Source organism: Corylus avellana, chromosome ca7 (assembly GCF_901000735.1).
Source record: "Corylus avellana chromosome ca7, CavTom2PMs-1.0".
Lineage (NCBI taxonomy): Eukaryota > Viridiplantae > Streptophyta > Magnoliopsida > Fagales > Betulaceae > Corylus > Corylus avellana.
Genome location: NC_081547.1, coordinates 9,774,966 through 9,791,429, shown reverse-complemented (window position 1 = coordinate 9,791,429; position 16,464 = coordinate 9,774,966). Strand labels below are relative to the sequence as shown.

The 16,464-nt window shown below is 35.1% G+C and overlaps 3 protein-coding genes across 5 annotated transcripts; 2 read left to right on the top strand and 1 right to left on the bottom strand.

Annotated features, from left to right (window-relative positions):
* Window positions 1–533: 533 nt before the first annotated feature.
* On the bottom strand, window positions 534–3,884 carry LOC132188793 (protein MAIN-LIKE 2-like). 2 transcript variants are annotated; one of them, XM_059603330.1, is made up of 6 exons: window positions 3,744–3,884; window positions 2,599–2,693; window positions 1,844–2,482; window positions 1,587–1,754; window positions 945–1,334; window positions 534–860 (listed from the first exon to the last, which is right to left on the bottom strand). In XM_059603330.1, the coding sequence occupies exons 2-6, from the start codon at window positions 2,686–2,688 to the stop codon at window positions 648–650; spliced, it is 1,500 nt and encodes a 499-aa protein (XP_059459313.1). In that variant the 5' UTR covers window positions 2,689–2,693; window positions 3,744–3,884; the 3' UTR covers window positions 534–647. The 2 variants fall into 2 exon arrangements, with proteins under 2 accessions (XP_059459313.1, XP_059459314.1); XM_059603331.1 differs by lacking the exon at window positions 3,744–3,884 and having other exon boundaries at window positions 2,599–3,734.
* Window positions 3,885–5,218: 1,334 nt separating this feature from the next.
* On the top strand, window positions 5,219–7,205 carry LOC132187843 (uncharacterized; the record flags this gene model as incomplete). The annotated part of the gene is made up of 2 exons (XM_059602276.1): window positions 5,219–5,705; window positions 6,536–7,205. Coding segments are annotated over 2 exons (1,008 nt in total), but the record flags the coding sequence as incomplete, so codon positions are not given.
* Window positions 7,206–10,896: 3,691 nt separating this feature from the next.
* Window positions 10,897–15,123, top strand: LOC132188699 (heterogeneous nuclear ribonucleoprotein 1). 2 transcript variants are annotated; one of them, XM_059603228.1, is made up of 7 exons: window positions 11,239–11,280; window positions 11,454–11,494; window positions 12,932–12,996; window positions 13,399–13,562; window positions 13,670–13,772; window positions 13,879–14,048; window positions 14,152–15,123. In XM_059603228.1, the coding sequence occupies exons 3-7, from the start codon at window positions 12,960–12,962 to the stop codon at window positions 14,611–14,613; spliced, it is 936 nt and encodes a 311-aa protein (XP_059459211.1). In that variant the 5' UTR covers window positions 11,239–11,280; window positions 11,454–11,494; window positions 12,932–12,959; the 3' UTR covers window positions 14,614–15,123. The 2 variants fall into 2 exon arrangements, with proteins under 2 accessions (XP_059459209.1, XP_059459211.1); XM_059603226.1 differs by lacking the exon at window positions 12,932–12,996 and having other exon boundaries at window positions 10,897–11,280.
* The last annotated feature ends 1,341 nt before the right edge of the window (window positions 15,124–16,464 follow it).

Below are 16,464 nucleotides of genomic sequence, written 5' to 3'. Positions count from 1 at the left end.
CACTTAGTTGGGTTGGCAAACAGCATGCACAATCGTGGCTAATATTAGCCGAACTGGGCAAGAAACATGAAGCATTTTGGAACTAAAAATTTTGTATGAAGGTTGTTTTCAATGGAAGAGTATGGTCATGTGGCTCATTCTCAAAGAAAGTAAAATGAAGCATGAGATCCTGCTCGAGAGGATGGTTCTAACTAGGGACGGCAATTCATGTTTGCGTGTAAAAACGTGAGTATAAGACTATATAGGTCATTAACAATTAACATTGCCTATTTAATTAAACGGATTAGATCTAAATCCCTCAATTCTCACCTGTTAATTTAGTGTTGGGTTTATGTCGAGTTTATGAGTCGTGTTAAAAATTGCCAGCCTTAATTCTAACCTTAAGTTGTTTATTCGTGAGGGCATCTCGCTAGGAGGGCAAGCCATTTTATCAAGATTTCGGGTGTTTGATATCCCTACCAACAACTTTGATGACATGCAAAGGGCTTTCCAATAACAAAGTTTCACAAAATTGATGCATTCACCTACCAATATGACATCGATCAAAGACATTTTATTGATGATCTTATAGTACAACATCACCAAAACTCTTGTTCTTTCATCTCAATAACTAGAGCTACCTGCACATGATCACTGCATCTAGAAATCTAGCATTGACCATCCTCACAAATTGCAACATCCTTTCGTTTTCGTTTCTTGGTACTCTTTGTTCCAATTCTCTTCTGTGAATCTTCGACTTCGTCGATCAAATATTTACGTACAATACCCTTGACCTCATCAAGCAAATTCATATCCCGTGAATCCATCCCATCTTCTGAAAACCTATTTAGCATGTTTGCAATTTCATTCAAAGCTTCAACCTGTAAAAATTAGCCAAAAATATATTATATCTATTTGTAGCGAGTATTAGTAAACATCAAATAGATGATTATCCATAGCCTTACCTTTCCCTTAAATTCAGTCTCAACAGATGTAAGCCGCCCTACAAATTTACGAGTAGTTTTCTGGTACCACTGCATGTACTCCCCTTCGTCCACATCATCATCACCTTCCACAATATGAAGCCGACGCATTGACCACTCATCAAGCTCAGATTGCATTTTCCCGAAGATGTCAACCCCATGATCATATGCACGGCTCTTTCTCTCCCATCGCTGAACATCCTTTGGGATTCCTTGAAGCATGCCAAATTGCCGAAGGCAACGGTCTGGGAGGTGCCTCTCTGCCTTCTCAAAGCATATGAGCATAGTCTTTGATGACCGCAAGGTTAATGTATTTTTAATATCTTCTGGTATTTCTGTGTGGTCAATATCTTTGTAAGGAAGCCACTCTACCTGCACATCAACACCGCATCAATTGGATATCATCTTTCGAGACAATAGCAGCCTCGTTTGATAAACTTTTTTTTTTTTAAGGCAAAAGTATTAACAAACAACTTCAAACGCAAAACATTAAGAACAATTTTCACTTTGATGTTACATCTTAACACTTTTTCAACCAAAAAGCAAGAAGTACCATCTAAAAAGTGTTATCAAACGAACCCAATATATTAGAATCTACACTGACCAACATGCATATAAACTTACATCGCTAGGATTAAGAGAATCCAAGGCCTTGCGATAGGAAACTATACCACACCTCATTCGTGAACCACTTTGTTTTCCTTTCCACCAAAGCACCAATGGGAAGCAACCTTGGTTTAGCTCCTGATTGAGCCTCGGTCGACCGACATTCAGGCGAAAATAACTCCAACACTAGAGAAAAATAATAGATTATCAAAGTCAGCATTATAATTGAAAGCCACAGACATAGCCATGTATTTGCTTTACTATATATCTGTCACCTGCAATAGAGTCAAAGAGCCGCTAATGGTGCTTTGAGTTTTAAGTGAAGCATTTCCAAGTGCTCTATACAGGAATGCTAATGCTGCTGCACCCCATGCAAACTTTCCCGCCTTGTCAAAATCCTCGAACAACGAAAGGTACATAACAGGCACTTTATTCCCAGTTGTGGTGGAAAATATTGTACTGCCTACTAGGTATAGGAGGTAGGCGCGGGTTCGGCGTACAATATCTTCAATTGATGCATCTTTAGGGCATTGAGAAAAGAACTCTTTCAACCAGGTAAGCTTCACCATTCCACCAGTTAGGTCCTCTGGTACTCTTCCTAGTAATTTCTCACACAACAAGCTGGGTGTGCTGTTTGTTACACCTATAACAGGCTCTCCATCAATGGCGAGTCCTAGCAAGAGTGCTACATCTTCAAGGGTTATTGCCATTTCTCCGACTGGCAAGTGAAAGGTATTTGTTTCCCTCCTCCACCTCTCAACTAGTGCTGCAATGAGTGCGCTGTCAAAATTAATCGCTGGAATCATTCGTAAGTACCGAAATCCCGCCTTCTCAACCAACTCAATTTGTTTGGGAGTGAGCTTCCATTGGTCAAGTAGTGAAGTGTGTTCATGACATCTCAGTACTCCCCGCTCCTATAAAAGTGGCAATGAAACTATAAGCAACTGTAGTAATTAGAAATAGAGCACAAAAATTGAAAAAAGAAAAAGATTTGAAAAGAAAGGAAACATAATGAAAGATGTTGTCAAACCTGCCCATCCCAAACTGCTGAAGAGACATGGTTTTCTTGATCATAAAGTACAGAATTATCAGTTGGCCCAGGATGTGCAGGAGAGTCCATTTGAGCTATGCAAAATATAACCAAAAAATGCAAATGTTTAAAATTAGCTCCATATAGTTCCTCAAGAGCAATAACTACATAACTTTCAGTATTATGCAGTAGTTCTAAACTAATTTCAAGTTGACTTTCAGATTCAACTTTAATTCTGCAGCTTGAATGGGCTAGACTAGCATATACCTTACTCTTAATTTATGGTTAAACAGAGAGAAACAGCAAATGGATAAGCCATTAAAGTTTATGCATTTTCCATTGTACACTACCCTTAATAAATTAAAATAAAAATAGAAGAAAAGACACAGAATTTGCTTTGTATAAAGCTGAAGCTCCTTCCAATATATAACAAAGCAAAGATTAACAAGAAAAGGAAAAGCCTAACTTCCATTTAGTTTTTCTGAAAATTGACATTAACAATTAAAAAATAAATAAATACCACAAGGCTAACCCCATTAAAATTTCACACTTTCCTCATTGTACACTACCCTTAATCTAATAGACATAGAATTCACGTTGAATATCTAAACCTTGGCTCCTTCCAAGTCCCAATATGTTCCAAAAAGAAAAGATTAATAACAAAAGAACAAAAAAAAAAAAAAAAAACTACATTCTATTTAGTTTGTTTTGAAATGGATAATCATCCATTTTCTCCCAATTTAGCTCTCCTTTTCAATTCCTCCAAAAAATTTTTTTTTTGAAGGATTTATAAAACTGGGTTTTCTTAAGCTTGCTCCAAAAGCATCCTTTTGTTTCATTGAAAACTGTTTTTGGGAATTCTTTTCCCATAAAGACAAACAGAGCATTAACATGCAGTTACAGAACCCACCCAAACTACTAAACTAGAAAGGAAATTGAAACCCCAACTCAAAAATCAACTTCTTTTTCCTTTCTATTCTTTACAAAATGAAAAATCTAAGTGAATTAGTGGCATTAACAAAGCTTAGTGTTGCGTAAAGTTGTAAGCTTTCTGTGATTTTGGAACTCAGATATAATAACCAAGTTGGAAAAACAAAACCTAGACGACACACAGGAGATGAAGAAGAACGACATGAGTAACTGACCTGAAAAATGAAAGGGTCAAGTTGCCCAAACGACGATGGGCAAAGTGGGAAAGTGTCGTCGACGACGGCCACGGAAGTGTCGTACTTTGCTTTCAAAGACGGGAACCCTGGATCTCCTTTTTCCTTTTCGGTTTTTTTATTTTTATTTTTTTCAAGCTGACAATAAAATGTAAGTTGGTTCGCCAAAAAAAATGGTTTGGGTCGGCCGGTCGGGCATGGTCTACCAAAAAATAAAACTTTATAAAAGTCTATGTTATTTAATTCTTGATTTTTTTTTTTTTCAAAAAAAAAAAAAATACAAAGGTGAGGGTCAACAAACAACTCGTTGTACTAAGGATGTCTGGATGTGTATTCTGGATTATTAGTAATTAGTATAGACAGATAAAAGGTCTACAAGCGAATTGATTATTAACGGTTAGGGGTGTAAATTTAGCAGGTTATGATTGGCCATCAACTGGTAACCGAGTACCAACCAACTAACCAGTTTTAAAACCGATAACCGGGTACCCCGATTCCAATTAATGGTTTTAGCCAATAACCGGTAATCGGGATCGGGTTTTCACCCCTATTAACTGCTAATTGAATAACCAAAAATAACTGCAATTGGATAACTGCCTAGATTGGTTGTGGTTATCAATTATAGGCATTTAGAAATTTAGTTAATAACCGGATAACATATTTTTTTTAATTATATATATAAACTGATACATGGTTTTCAATCTCATCCTTAAACGTTGGTTGAAGCAATTCTATGAAAGAATAATATGAGGGATTATGACTAGAAGAAAAAATAAAGTGAGGATAATTATAAGCAGTGCTCCTATTAAAAAATTTTAAATTTTCATGAGCATGTAGTGCATATATCATAAATTCAAATAAAATAGGTGTATTTATAGGTTAGAAGAAGATGGTGAAGCTGTGGAAATAATGGAGTAAAAGCCAATAATTTGGGAATGTAACTAATGGAATTTTATCATTGAAGTTGATTCCAATCTATTGTGTGTTCGAACAAAGTGGGTTGCCTTGTGATATTTTAATTGTAAATTTAGCTGGTTTTCGTAGTTTGAATGGAAGCCAAACCATTTCACAGCATATCTATTGAACCTAATTAAGTTGAAAAAAAAAATGATGAAATTATTTATAAAAACCAGTTAATAATCGGTTTATAACTTGTCTTCAATAATTGCATAATCACCGATTGTGATTATTTAAAATTGAATAACCATCTAAACCGATTGTGGTTATGGGAAAATAATCACAGCCGGTTGTATATAAGTGCTTTTATGGGATTACTTCTTTGAATACGTAGGTGATTGTACAAGACAAGTTCAAATAAGCGACTCTCGCAAAAATAATGTTACTCTTTAAATCTATTTATTATATTTATTTGAGGTGACGTGCTTTATAAGATGATATGAAATCAGAAATCCGTTAACAATTAACTATAAAAATTACCATAAAAAACTAAATAATTGATAGTGGATCCTTCTGTTAAACACAACGAAGAGTTGAAGACTATGGAGTTGGAAGACGAAGACGGTTCGAGGATTGCATTACAAGATGGCCAGAAGACCGTGTTCGGACGAGGCTTAGGCTTCCACACCGACGACAGAACTGTGTCTCGTCGTCATGTTCTGCTTGGAGCTGAAACCTCGGAGGACAAGAGCGGGAGCCAAACGGGGCCCAAGGTCTCTTTTGAGGTTGTTGGGAAGAACCCCATTTGGGTGAGGGAAAGTGGGGGTGGAGAAATAAGGGTTTTCAGGAGGGGTGAGAAGGGTGATGCGGCGCCTGGTGATTGGCTCTGCTTCTCTGGGAGGACACCCACTTGGTTTACTGTCAGGGGAAGTGGGTTTGGAGAGGGAGAGAAGAGGGTTTTGGGGAGTGAGAATGGGTTGGATGCGAATTTGAGAAGTGGGTTTGAGTTTGATGGGGTTGATGTTTCGGAGATTGATCCCGTTAAAGGTATGCATTTTCAGTTTCTGACAAGCTTAATTTGCTGTAATTTGGTTGCTGAGAAAATGTTGAAAAGGAAGAGAAAGTGAAGTTATAAGTCTATGTGGTTTCTGGTTTGGTGTTAAATTTTTGTATCTGGTAAGCAAGAGGACAAGAGATATAAGATTCATGTGTTTCCTTTTCTGCTATATGGACTATTATTTTGTTATGTTGAAATTGTTGGGGTGGTTTTTTACCAAAGTAGATCGGATTGGTAATATGTCTGAGAGTTTTGTTTGTCAACACAGAATTTATAGCTCTAGTTTTATCCTAGGTACTAAAATTCATGGCTTAACATTCTCTCACACTTCCCTCGCTTAGGAGTTCTATAATAACCAGAGCAAGAAAGTGAGGATTGTTGCTGGTAATATATGATTATTTTTTTAAAAAATTTGGTATGGATTGTAGCTTCACCCTAGCATCCTTAATATGTCATTTAGTGTTACCATCTCATCACCATGCCTGCTATACCAAGGCATCTCTTCTAAAATGTTGACCTTAACTTCATCATCAAAGAAATATGTTTATAGTAGGCTGTTTCTGGCATCAATACTTTTGCCTTTGTGAGAGAGTGTGTTTGTGCGTGTGCACGCATTTCTGCTAGAGAGAGATCCTGCAATTGTTTTCCTACGGCATATCTACCATGTAGAATCATGTTTTGTCTATTATCTACATGTAAATATATTCAGTTGTCTTAGATAACTAGTTCAGTAATGTGCATTTACTGTTTGAATCTTTTTTCTAATTTAATCTTTCATGCCATGATGCTTTGGTCAATCATTTAAATTTGGGGAGTGCAGAGTTTGGTTTTCTTGTGATGGGGCATGAGTTTGATCACTATCCGAAGCAAATGATCCGTGATATAAAAAATTGGGACTGGTTTCTTGAGGAACGTAGAAGAGATAGTGATGATGATGATGATGAGTATCGCGAGAAGCGGGGAAAGAGGGTTTTGATGAGAAAGAGAAGGAAAGCTGAAGGCAACGATGATGATGATGACTGGACCAGTGAGAGTGGTGATGACAAGGAACTTGTTGCAAAACTAAGAAAGGTAGGGAAACCTAAGTATTCTACAAGATCAAAAGACTTTGACAAACTTGACAAGGAGGCCAAAGCTAGGAAAAATTCCTCGCAAAAGAAAACTAGAGGTGCAAATCAAGAATATGTAGAGAATAAAAATGAGAATGATGAAACACTTGGAGGCTTTATTGTTGTTGATGATGGCGTAGAACAAGGAGAAGAAATTGACGAAGATGAAGAGGAGGAAGAGGAAGAATTTATTGAAGATGATGATGACGATGAGGAAGAATTAGACGATTAATGCCAATAGAAGGAGCATGTATATCTTTTTGTATGTGTGATTGATTAGCTTTGTCAGGTTGGAAATTTCCTTTTATGTTGTAAAAGATGGTGTCTTTTAAAAGCTACAATGTGCAAATTAAAAGTCTTTAACATTATCTTGCATTCAAATGATTTTTTGGTTACTTGTAATGTCTACATCTCATAACATTATGTGCAAATTAAGAGTTTTTGGAGTAGCAGATAGTGATGACGTAGTGTGGTCATCCCCACACCAAATCACCACCATGGAAGGTGATACCTCCCATGGAGATTATCTTGAAAAAGATAAACAATGCAACTCTTACTCTATAAATAGAGTGGGGATCAAAACAGTTCACATTACATTGTTGTTTTCTAATTCGTCTTTCTCTTCGTCCTCCGTTGGATTTCTACCCTAGCGGGGAATAGATGCTTTGAACGGGAGTTACCTTACCCTTCTATGCTTTAAAACTTCTCCAGCAACAATGTACCAGTTACATGTTCCTCTTGAAGGGATTGTTCCTTTTGGGAAGGTTGCTATGGCATCTTCCAAAACAAAGTGGAATACTTCTGGGACTGAGTCAATGTTCTGAGCCTGCTGCCATAACTCAGGTGGATGAGAGAAAGAGTTGCCATTCTTTTTGCTTGTGCAGTATTCTTTCCAGAACCTCAATCCATAATGCATTTGAAGTATAGAAGCCAGGCTTGTTTGGCCTACAAAGCTGTAGTTGATACTTTCCAAGCCTTTCATGACTCATGCCAAATACTTCCTTCTTGCTTCTTTGTAAGAGCATCCATATTTAGCTCTTCAAATAAAAGTTAAATTTGAAGAGAAAAATTTACTTTTTTAAATTTGAAGAGTCACTTTTAAAATGAACTAAATATCAAACTCAATATATCTTCCTATACTTTAGTTAAATATTATTATTTTCTTATTTTTTTAATTCTTTTTTGTTCTTGGTAGATGAGAGAGAGAAGGAAAATAAATATATAAGATTAAAGAACTAAATAACTTTTACTTTTTGGTACTTGGTATTTGGAGAGCCTTGTTAATCAAAGTTAAATTTGAAATAGAGTACAGAGCTTGCTAAATGACTCTTTTTGTGAGTTTTTTTTTTCTTCAATTTTTTAAAGAAAAGCCAAATTTAAAGAGCTCAATATGAATGCCGTAAGCCGTGTTCATCTTCACCATTGAATCCTTAATTTTTGACCACACTTGATAATTGCTCAAAATGATTGATTTTCTTGAAACTATAATTACTTTTTGGTTTAAAATCATTTTCTTTTTCTAACTTCTGTATTATGGAAAAATATGGCCTTTTCTCAAATTTTATTGGGTCATTCTTAAGAACTTATGGACTATATAATTTTGTCAATAAAATAAATGTAAATGAGAGGAAGATCTTAACTTATACGTTCAAATATATGAGGTATTTTTCATAGAAAATTGTAAACACAAATCTTAAACTTAGAAAACAGATGTGTTCATAGAAAAAATTGGAATTACAAAGTCTTAAAAGGAAACTAGACATACGAAGTCGATTGTGATTTTGGGGAAAATATAATTTAGTCCATTAATTTTCATCTGATTTGGATTAAATCCTTAGATTTATGGTTTCAATATTTAGGTTTTCCCTAAGTTTTAAATAGGCCCTTTGCCAGTTTTCCATCAAAGTTTACAGTTTGTCATTTATCACGTATGTCTGAACACTAATGTATCAAGTAAGTCAAATATGGTGTGGCAGTAGAAGTGTACAAGCAATTGCGGTTAGAGGTTATTGCTTCTAATCGGTAACCGCAACTGTTTAAAGCGGTTATTAAATTTTTGTAGCTGGAACCGCTCTGTCTTAAGTGGTTAGCAGTTTTTAAATAAAACGTCGGCTAGCGGTTATTAAAACTCATAATCGTACAGCATAACAGCATAGCTGCTTTTTAGAAATGAGTATTTTGGGCCAATTTTGGCGTTTTAGGACTTCCTTGAACCTCCTTTTAGGGCATATTTTAGATGGTTTTGGACATTTTTTAAATAATGAGAAGGCTTCAAAATGTAACAAAGTTCAAGAATATTATTATTCTTTTTTAAAATGAATAAAGCTCAATTTCATTAAACTCAAAACGAAAACCATATATCAAATGCAATTCTTTGGTATATTATTATTATTTTTTTTACATACAATATTGTATAATATATAGGGATAAATGCAAAATTAGTTCATGAGGTTGGCCTAAATTATAAATCACTCATGTGGTATAAAAATAATTTATAGGTCCATGTAATTGGCCTAAATTATAAATTACTTCTTGTGGTATAAAAAATAATTTATAGGTCTTCAAGGTATGCTAAAATAACAATTTACGCCCTAAAATTAATTGCCGTTACGTAACTTAATAGAATTTGTAATTTTGTCTCGTCATACCCAGCAAAAAAGTGACACGTGTTATTATTAATTTATAACTTAAAAAATAATAACTAGGATTTTTCACATCATTTTAGGATACTAGCTAAGATTACACATCAGCCATCACTCTAAGTCATACTATTATAGTAAATTAACATAATCTCTTATATTCCCAAAATTTTACTCTGTGCGTAACCCTCTCTCCCATTTTCATTTTTCTTGTCATGATTTTGGAGCATTTTGTGAGAATTTGACGGTCACATCTTCTAACCACTGAAAAATAAATAAAAACAACATTCAAGTTTATAAATTATGACAAAGTTTTAATTCAAATTAATTTGGAAAAAAAAATGGGTTACTCCTTCTATTAAACTGTCATTTATCTTTAGAGCATGTAAATTGATTTCAGGGAGCAAACATTTATTTTTGCATACCCTGAAGACCTATAAATTATTTTTATACCATATGGAGTAATTTGTGATTTAGGCCAACTACAGAGAACTATAAAATTATTTTTTATATTTTAAGGAATAATTTGTAATTTAAGCCAACCACAAGGATCAATTTTGCATTTATCCCTAATATAATATATATATATATATAAGGATATGCGGTTAGCAGTTATCAACCGCTAATAGGCTCGAGGCCGTGTGAGAGCATTCCTTGCAACCTCACCAAATTTTACTCATCAAAATAACCAAAAGTACACTTTTAGTTATTTTAACAACATACATTTTTAGAGCACTCGCACAGTCTCACTACTTTAACAATCAACTTTCACTATTTCATTAAAATATTATTCTTGAAAGATTTGTTTATTCTTTCTCTAACTTTTTTATTTTTGAATGTTTGTTAATGATCTATTTTAAGAATATTTGTCTTATTCTAAGGTAATATTTTTAAAATTTTGTAATATTTCCTTCATTTTCTTAGTTTTAATTTCTATTGGAAGAAGATAATGTTTTTCATGATTAATTTTGGATTGTTAGTAACGTCGGCTTATTTTCACTCCCATATCAATTCTGGAATTTTAAAAAAAATTAAAACAGAGATTTTTTGTCTTTACCATCTTTTAACAGTAATAATATTTAATGCAATTATATGGCATAATATATACTTTGATTTCATTGACGAGGGAGAGAGAAGAAAAGAGAAGGGAGAGAAGCTACATAGAAAAGGGAAAGAGAAAGAAAAAAAAGGAGAGAAAAATGAAAAGCAAAAAGGAAGAAGAAAGTATATTTGTTTAATGATTAGGTAAGTAAATAGTAAAATTTATTTATTTATTTTTTTTTGTTGTTGTTGTTGTTAAAGTGACGAGGCCGCAAGGAGTGCTGAGAGACCGTCGCATTAAAACATCCAAAATATCCATCTGGGTTTCCGAAAGAAATAAAGAAACGACATCGTTTGGAAAAGGATTACCCCCGTTCTTACATAAAATCGCAACCGCAATCTAAATTTCAAATTCACATCCCGAGTCTGTCAAACGCGCCGTTTTGGAGCTAGGGTTTCTGCACCACGAAAAATCCCAGCTAGGGTTTCGTTCTCTGCTACGGTTTTGCACCAGCTCAAACTACGAAGCTAGGGTTTTGCTAAGCCCCGAAACACTCCATGGAAGATTACGCAGAACCATCCCATTTCGAAGACGATCAATTCGCCTACAATGGCGAAGAATATCAAGAAGATTTTCAGGACCAAGAGCACCACCACCAACAACAAGAACGAAAAAAATTCGATTCGGAGCGTGGTTTCGAACCGAACGATAACGTAGGTACCGCAGGCAATGGCATAAAGCACTCAATCGGTCACCGTGACTCGGCGTCTGCAGGGTTAGTTAGGTTTTTATTTATTTTTATTTTTTATCGATTGTAGTTTGGATTATCGTGGAGTTTTAGGAATTTCAGTTATAGACCGGTTGGGGGTGTTATTGATATTTGATGAAACACTGTGCGTCCTTGGATTGATGTAAATGAAACTTTGGGCTTTTGTTTCTGTGGTGTAGAAAGCTTTTCGTTGGAGGCATTTCTTGGGAGACCACTGAAGGTACTTTAAGCCCCAGTTTTTTTTCATAAGTCATTCATTGTGTTGTGGAGTTGAATTATTATGTTACATGTAACATCGTGTATTTCTAATTCCAAGAGTGGAATGAATTCGTTTTCATTGAGTTGTGGGAAATGCCCGAAGTAAATTTCTTTTGACCAAAGGATTGTTGTTCCAATGATATATTAAGGTATAGTTATAAACATGGTACAATATTTATCCACGAAAATATAATCATGGTACAATATTTATCCACGAAAATATAATCATGGGACAAGATAAACTGGGTTAGTCGTGTTTGTTTAGACATCGAGTGTGTCTGTTGATTAGGACAACAATGGCTTATTTTATGTGTCACTGTGCCTGCCAACTATGAATTCATATTTTTCTACTGGTTGACTTATGTTATCTCAATTTACATGGTTGCTTGTTGTTTCGGTTGTTATTTAATGGCTAAACTATACTTTTGATCCCGTAAATATACCAGATGTTCCAGTTTATTCTCTAAATTTCATAACGTTACAACTTTGTAGTTTATTTTTCCTTATCTCATGCATTGAATACTACCAATTTTAGGGAATTTAGCCTACTTTTCCAATATACCCTGTTGTAGATGTAATGCCTGGTGAAAGAATCTGAATTTAGTGTTTTTTACATAATGTCTGCAATTTATATTGCATTTAGAATCTGGTTTGTTAGTCATAACATAGTCAAGGTTTGATGTCTGCTCCCACTTATCATTCTATTACTTCTTGTTTTGTGTAAATTTTGTTACAGAGGTTGAAGCTCACCATGTAAATAACCATGAACACGAGTATTGTTAGGTTTTTAATTTTTAATTTTTTAATTTTTTTTTTTTATATCATAGTCTAAGTGAAAATATTCCTCCTTTCTTACTTATCAAAAAAAAAAAAAATATTCCTCCTTTCTTGTCTGCTGTGGGGATTAAAATTCATAATGTGGTTTTATTTACTACCGTATTAGTAATGAATTAGTTCAAAAGTGTTGTATGATATCCTTTGTCAAGGCATACCCAATGAAAAGTTCTGAAAGAAGAAATAGCTTGGTCTTCATGGATTTGAATGCTATGCTGAATAATATAGATCAATATTTTTTATAATCTAAGAATAATGGATTGACATCTGAAGAAACATTCACAATGGGTTGGGGCTGCTTCTGGTTGTCCAGCATGAATGTAGAGGACTTCAATTTTGAGGAAATGTATAATTGCTGGGCCGGCCTGATTTGAGAAAATTTAAGCTCAGCCAAGCATATTATTTTGATGTTTTTATATTCTTCTATATTTTGTGTTTAATTCATGCTTGTCATGGATTTTGCCGCACGTAGACTAGTTGGTGGAAACTGATTCCTATAAGTATGCCCATGTATTTGGAATATGTTTTATTAAGTTGAGTTGAGTCGCATAAAATGTTTCTATAGGCCAGCTTGGGTTCAAAGTCGGGCAAGCATGGTTCGCCCAGCTCAATGCAACCTCTGGTTACAAGGTATGGCTTTTGTGGGCCTGTTGCAGTTGTTACAGCAGAGTAAGACGGCATTTAAATTGAAGTCATGACCAGTACAGAAGAAAATTTTGACTTGGTTGTCTTATGAAATTCTAGAACACATGATACATGTAACAAACTGAAGCCAAATGCTATTTCCTACCAAAATTAATGCAGTAGTCTGTATTGTTAGTTTGGTATGTTCCTTTTCGTTTGTATTTGAATTTTTCTTTTCTGTGGAGAGAGGCAGAAGAGAGTTGCACAAATTATATGATAGAAAAGATTATAGATGCCTTCATATATTTGTTTCCATTTTTTCATTACCATATTCTCATCCCTTTGTTCTCGAGTAATTTTGGCTTCCCTTTATGTCCTCCTTACCTTTTATGGTCATTTGGTTTTCAGAGGCTTTTGCTAATTACTTCAGCAAGTATGGGGACATAACAGATTCTGTAATAATGATCGATAAACATTCAGGAAGGCCACGGGGGTTTGGATTTGTAACATTTTCTGACCCAGCAGTTGCTGATACGGTTTTGGCAGAAGACCATGTTATAGATGGCAGAATGGTAACATTTGAAACCCCATTTCTCAGTTACATTCCCAGATCTTTTTGTATACCACACTTCCCCTTAATATTTTTCCCTTAGGAGTAATGAAATTGTTCCCCTATCAGGTTGAAGTGAAGAGGACAGTCCCAAGGGAGGATATAGAGGTTAAGGGGGTACTGAAAACAAAGAAGATTTTTGTTGGTGGAATACCAGCATCTTTGACTGATGGTAATTGTAGTCCAACAAATCATTTTGATTTTTCCATGACAAAAGTAAACACATTAATAAGAAAAAATATGAAGTTTTCATTTAATTATATGTTAAAACATTGCAGATGAATTGAAGGAATACTTCTCTTCTTACGGCAGTATTATTGAGCACCAAATTATGCTGGATCATAAAACTGGGCGGCCTAGAGGCTTTGGGTTTGTCACTTTTGAGAGTGAAGACACTGTAGAAAAAATCTTTTTGGAGGGAAAAATGCATGAACTTGGAGGCAAGCAGGTTCGTCAAAAGCCATGTTAGGATTTTAAATTGGCAATAGTGTTCTTTGTATTTTCAATATGAAAAATGTTTAATAATCTTTGCACTGTAATGTCAAATGTAGGTGGAAATAAAGAAGGCAGAACCCAAAAGAGCTGGTGGTGATTATAGGGGAAGTGCTGCTAAGTCATACAGTGGTTTTGGTAGTGGTTCAGCTGGGTATGGCGGGTATAAAACGGGAGGGGGTCGGGATGGTGGAAAAATGGACAGGGGTTATGGTGGGTATGGTGTCTATGATGGTTATGGTGGTTACGGGGGAAGCTATGGTGAAAGTTCTGCCAGTTTCTATGGTGGCTTTGGTGGATATGGATATGGATATGGGTATGGTGCACCCATGTACGGAAGTGCTGGATATGGAGCTGGTGGTTATGGCATTCCCAGTGCTTATGGCGGTCCTGCTGGATATGGTGGTAGTAAAGGATATGGAGGAGTTGGCGGCGGCGGTGGTGGTGGTTATGACAATGGTAAAGGATATGAGAGGGGTGGCAGTTCTTTGACTAGAAGATACCATCCTTATCAGAAGTGAAAAAATCTCGAACTTCATAGTTTGGGATGAACATCTAATGACGACCGGAGACTAATCGGATTCTCTGCTTGGAAGACAAAAATGGATATTGAGCGTCTATTGGGAGCTGCCTGAGGGGGTCACAATTAAGTGTATTGTACTTGTGAAAAGAACTCGAGTTGTAATGTTGAATTTTGTAGTAGGTTGGCCTACTGAAAGCGTGTCTTCGGAGGATTAATTTGCCGAAACTTTGATTTACAACATCCTCGGCATGATGTGAGAGCTCGCAACCGTCATCTTCGCACATGCTCTGTAATTCTGCATTTGAAACCAGTTCGTTTAATAATGGGAAGATTTGGTGAGAGTCGGCTTATAATCGGGTCTGGTTGGGGTAAATATGTTTGGTTTTTTGATCATTTACAAACTCCAAATATTCGCACCAATTCATGTAATAGGAAGCCAGGCATGATGGTCCCTTGTTCATCTTCTTTATCAGAGACAGAACAGAATAACATCCTATCAGTTGGATTCTGAATGTTCCATTGTTTCATGGAAGGACATGCAAAAATTTATTGTTTTTTATTAAGCAATCCGTCATTGTTCTATCAATAATGGAGCAACCATGGGAGTCCTTTACTTGGCAATACACTAAAATCGCGTATTATTGACTCTTTTTCTTTTTCCGTTTTCCTCTCTTACATGACATTTTATGTTTTTTTTTTTGGTAAACCTTTCTTGTCATATTTTTTTGTCCCAATTGACAAAAACACGCAACATGAAAGATGAAATTTAACTCTCATTATTCTTCATAATGGCAAGAGTAAGACTCTTATATTTTAACATCTGTTAATGGAGAAGTAATGCTGCCTCTTTCATGAGGAAAGCTCCATTAAAGTTTAAATTAGAATTACTCCTCCTAATTTAAACAAAATTTATGTTGGTATAGTTAACCTACTTGTTCAGTCAAAAATACTTGCAAAGACAAAAATATGCATGGATAACTCGCCGAAGGTACTAGCAAAAGGCACTCAAATGCCTAAGTTAGTAAGGTATTTCTGAGAGGCCGAGAAGCAACAGAATGAGAGAGTAATAATGCGCATACCTTTAGATTAGAGTTTGTCTATCACCTTTATTTATAGGATGGTTTTGGTTTAGTCAGATAGAATTGATAGGCAAGCATAGTAGGTTAACGGCTTGATATGAAATGTGGAATATTATTGCAACTGCCTTTTTTTAAGGGGAACTCCCAAGATTTTTCTTGTCTATGTAGGTAAATTTGTGATTAGGAGAATACTCAAGATACCTTTTTTTTTAATTTTTTTTTTTTTTCAAAGAAGAATATGGGCTAAATATGAAAAACTTATTGACCCTTAGCATTTTTATTTTTATTTTTTTATAGTCCTTCCAATACGTGTCTGTGGGTGAGATGACAAATAGCTTGAGGACCTTTGGTTAGGCCATTGACTGCCAGTTAGGCGGTTAGGTTCGTTGTCTTGTAGACTTTATTTTTAAAAAGGAGTCATTATAACTTAGTGGTAAAAAATATGTAAAATTAGTCATTCTTGTTTACCTGATTTGCAATTAACTCTTTGTGGTATTAAAATAAACTCAAAGGTTCCTGAGTTATGCCAAAAAAATAATTTAGTTTTTACAGTCAAACTCCGTTCACTAACTAAACATATTCTGATAGCCTAAAACGCTAGAGCCAATAAAATTGAGATACTTATCGTATTTAAGTCAGTGTCACACTAACAGAATTTGTTAAATTAGTGAGCGAAATTTTACTGTAATGACTAAATTGTTTTGTTGGCATACTTTAGGGTCTTTTGAGTTAATTTTGATATCACAATGAGCTAATTGTAAACCAAGTAA

Bases quoted from the DNA above. Each gene is read 5' to 3' on its own strand.
- LOC132188699 (XM_059603226.1), top strand. From the start codon at position 11,063: ATGGAAGATTACGCAGAACCATCCCATTTCGAAGACGATCAATTCGCC. The intron at 13,563-13,669 runs GTAACATTTGAA...TTCCCCTATCAG, and splicing joins ATGTTATAGATGGCAGAATG to GTTGAAGTGAAGAGGACAGT. The intron at 14,049-14,151 runs GTTCGTCAAAAG...TGTCAAATGTAG, and splicing joins ATGAACTTGGAGGCAAGCAG to GTGGAAATAAAGAAGGCAGA.
- LOC132188793 (XM_059603330.1), bottom strand. From the start codon at position 2,688: ATGGACTCTCCTGCACATCCTGGGCCAACTGATAATTCTGTACTTTAT. The intron at 2,483-2,598 runs GTTTGACAACAT...CCACTTTTATAG, and splicing joins CAGCAGTTTGGGATGGGCAG to GAGCGGGGAGTACTGAGATG. The intron at 1,755-1,843 runs GTGACAGATATA...ATTTTTCTCTAG, and splicing joins GCTCTTTGACTCTATTGCAG to TGTTGGAGTTATTTTCGCCT.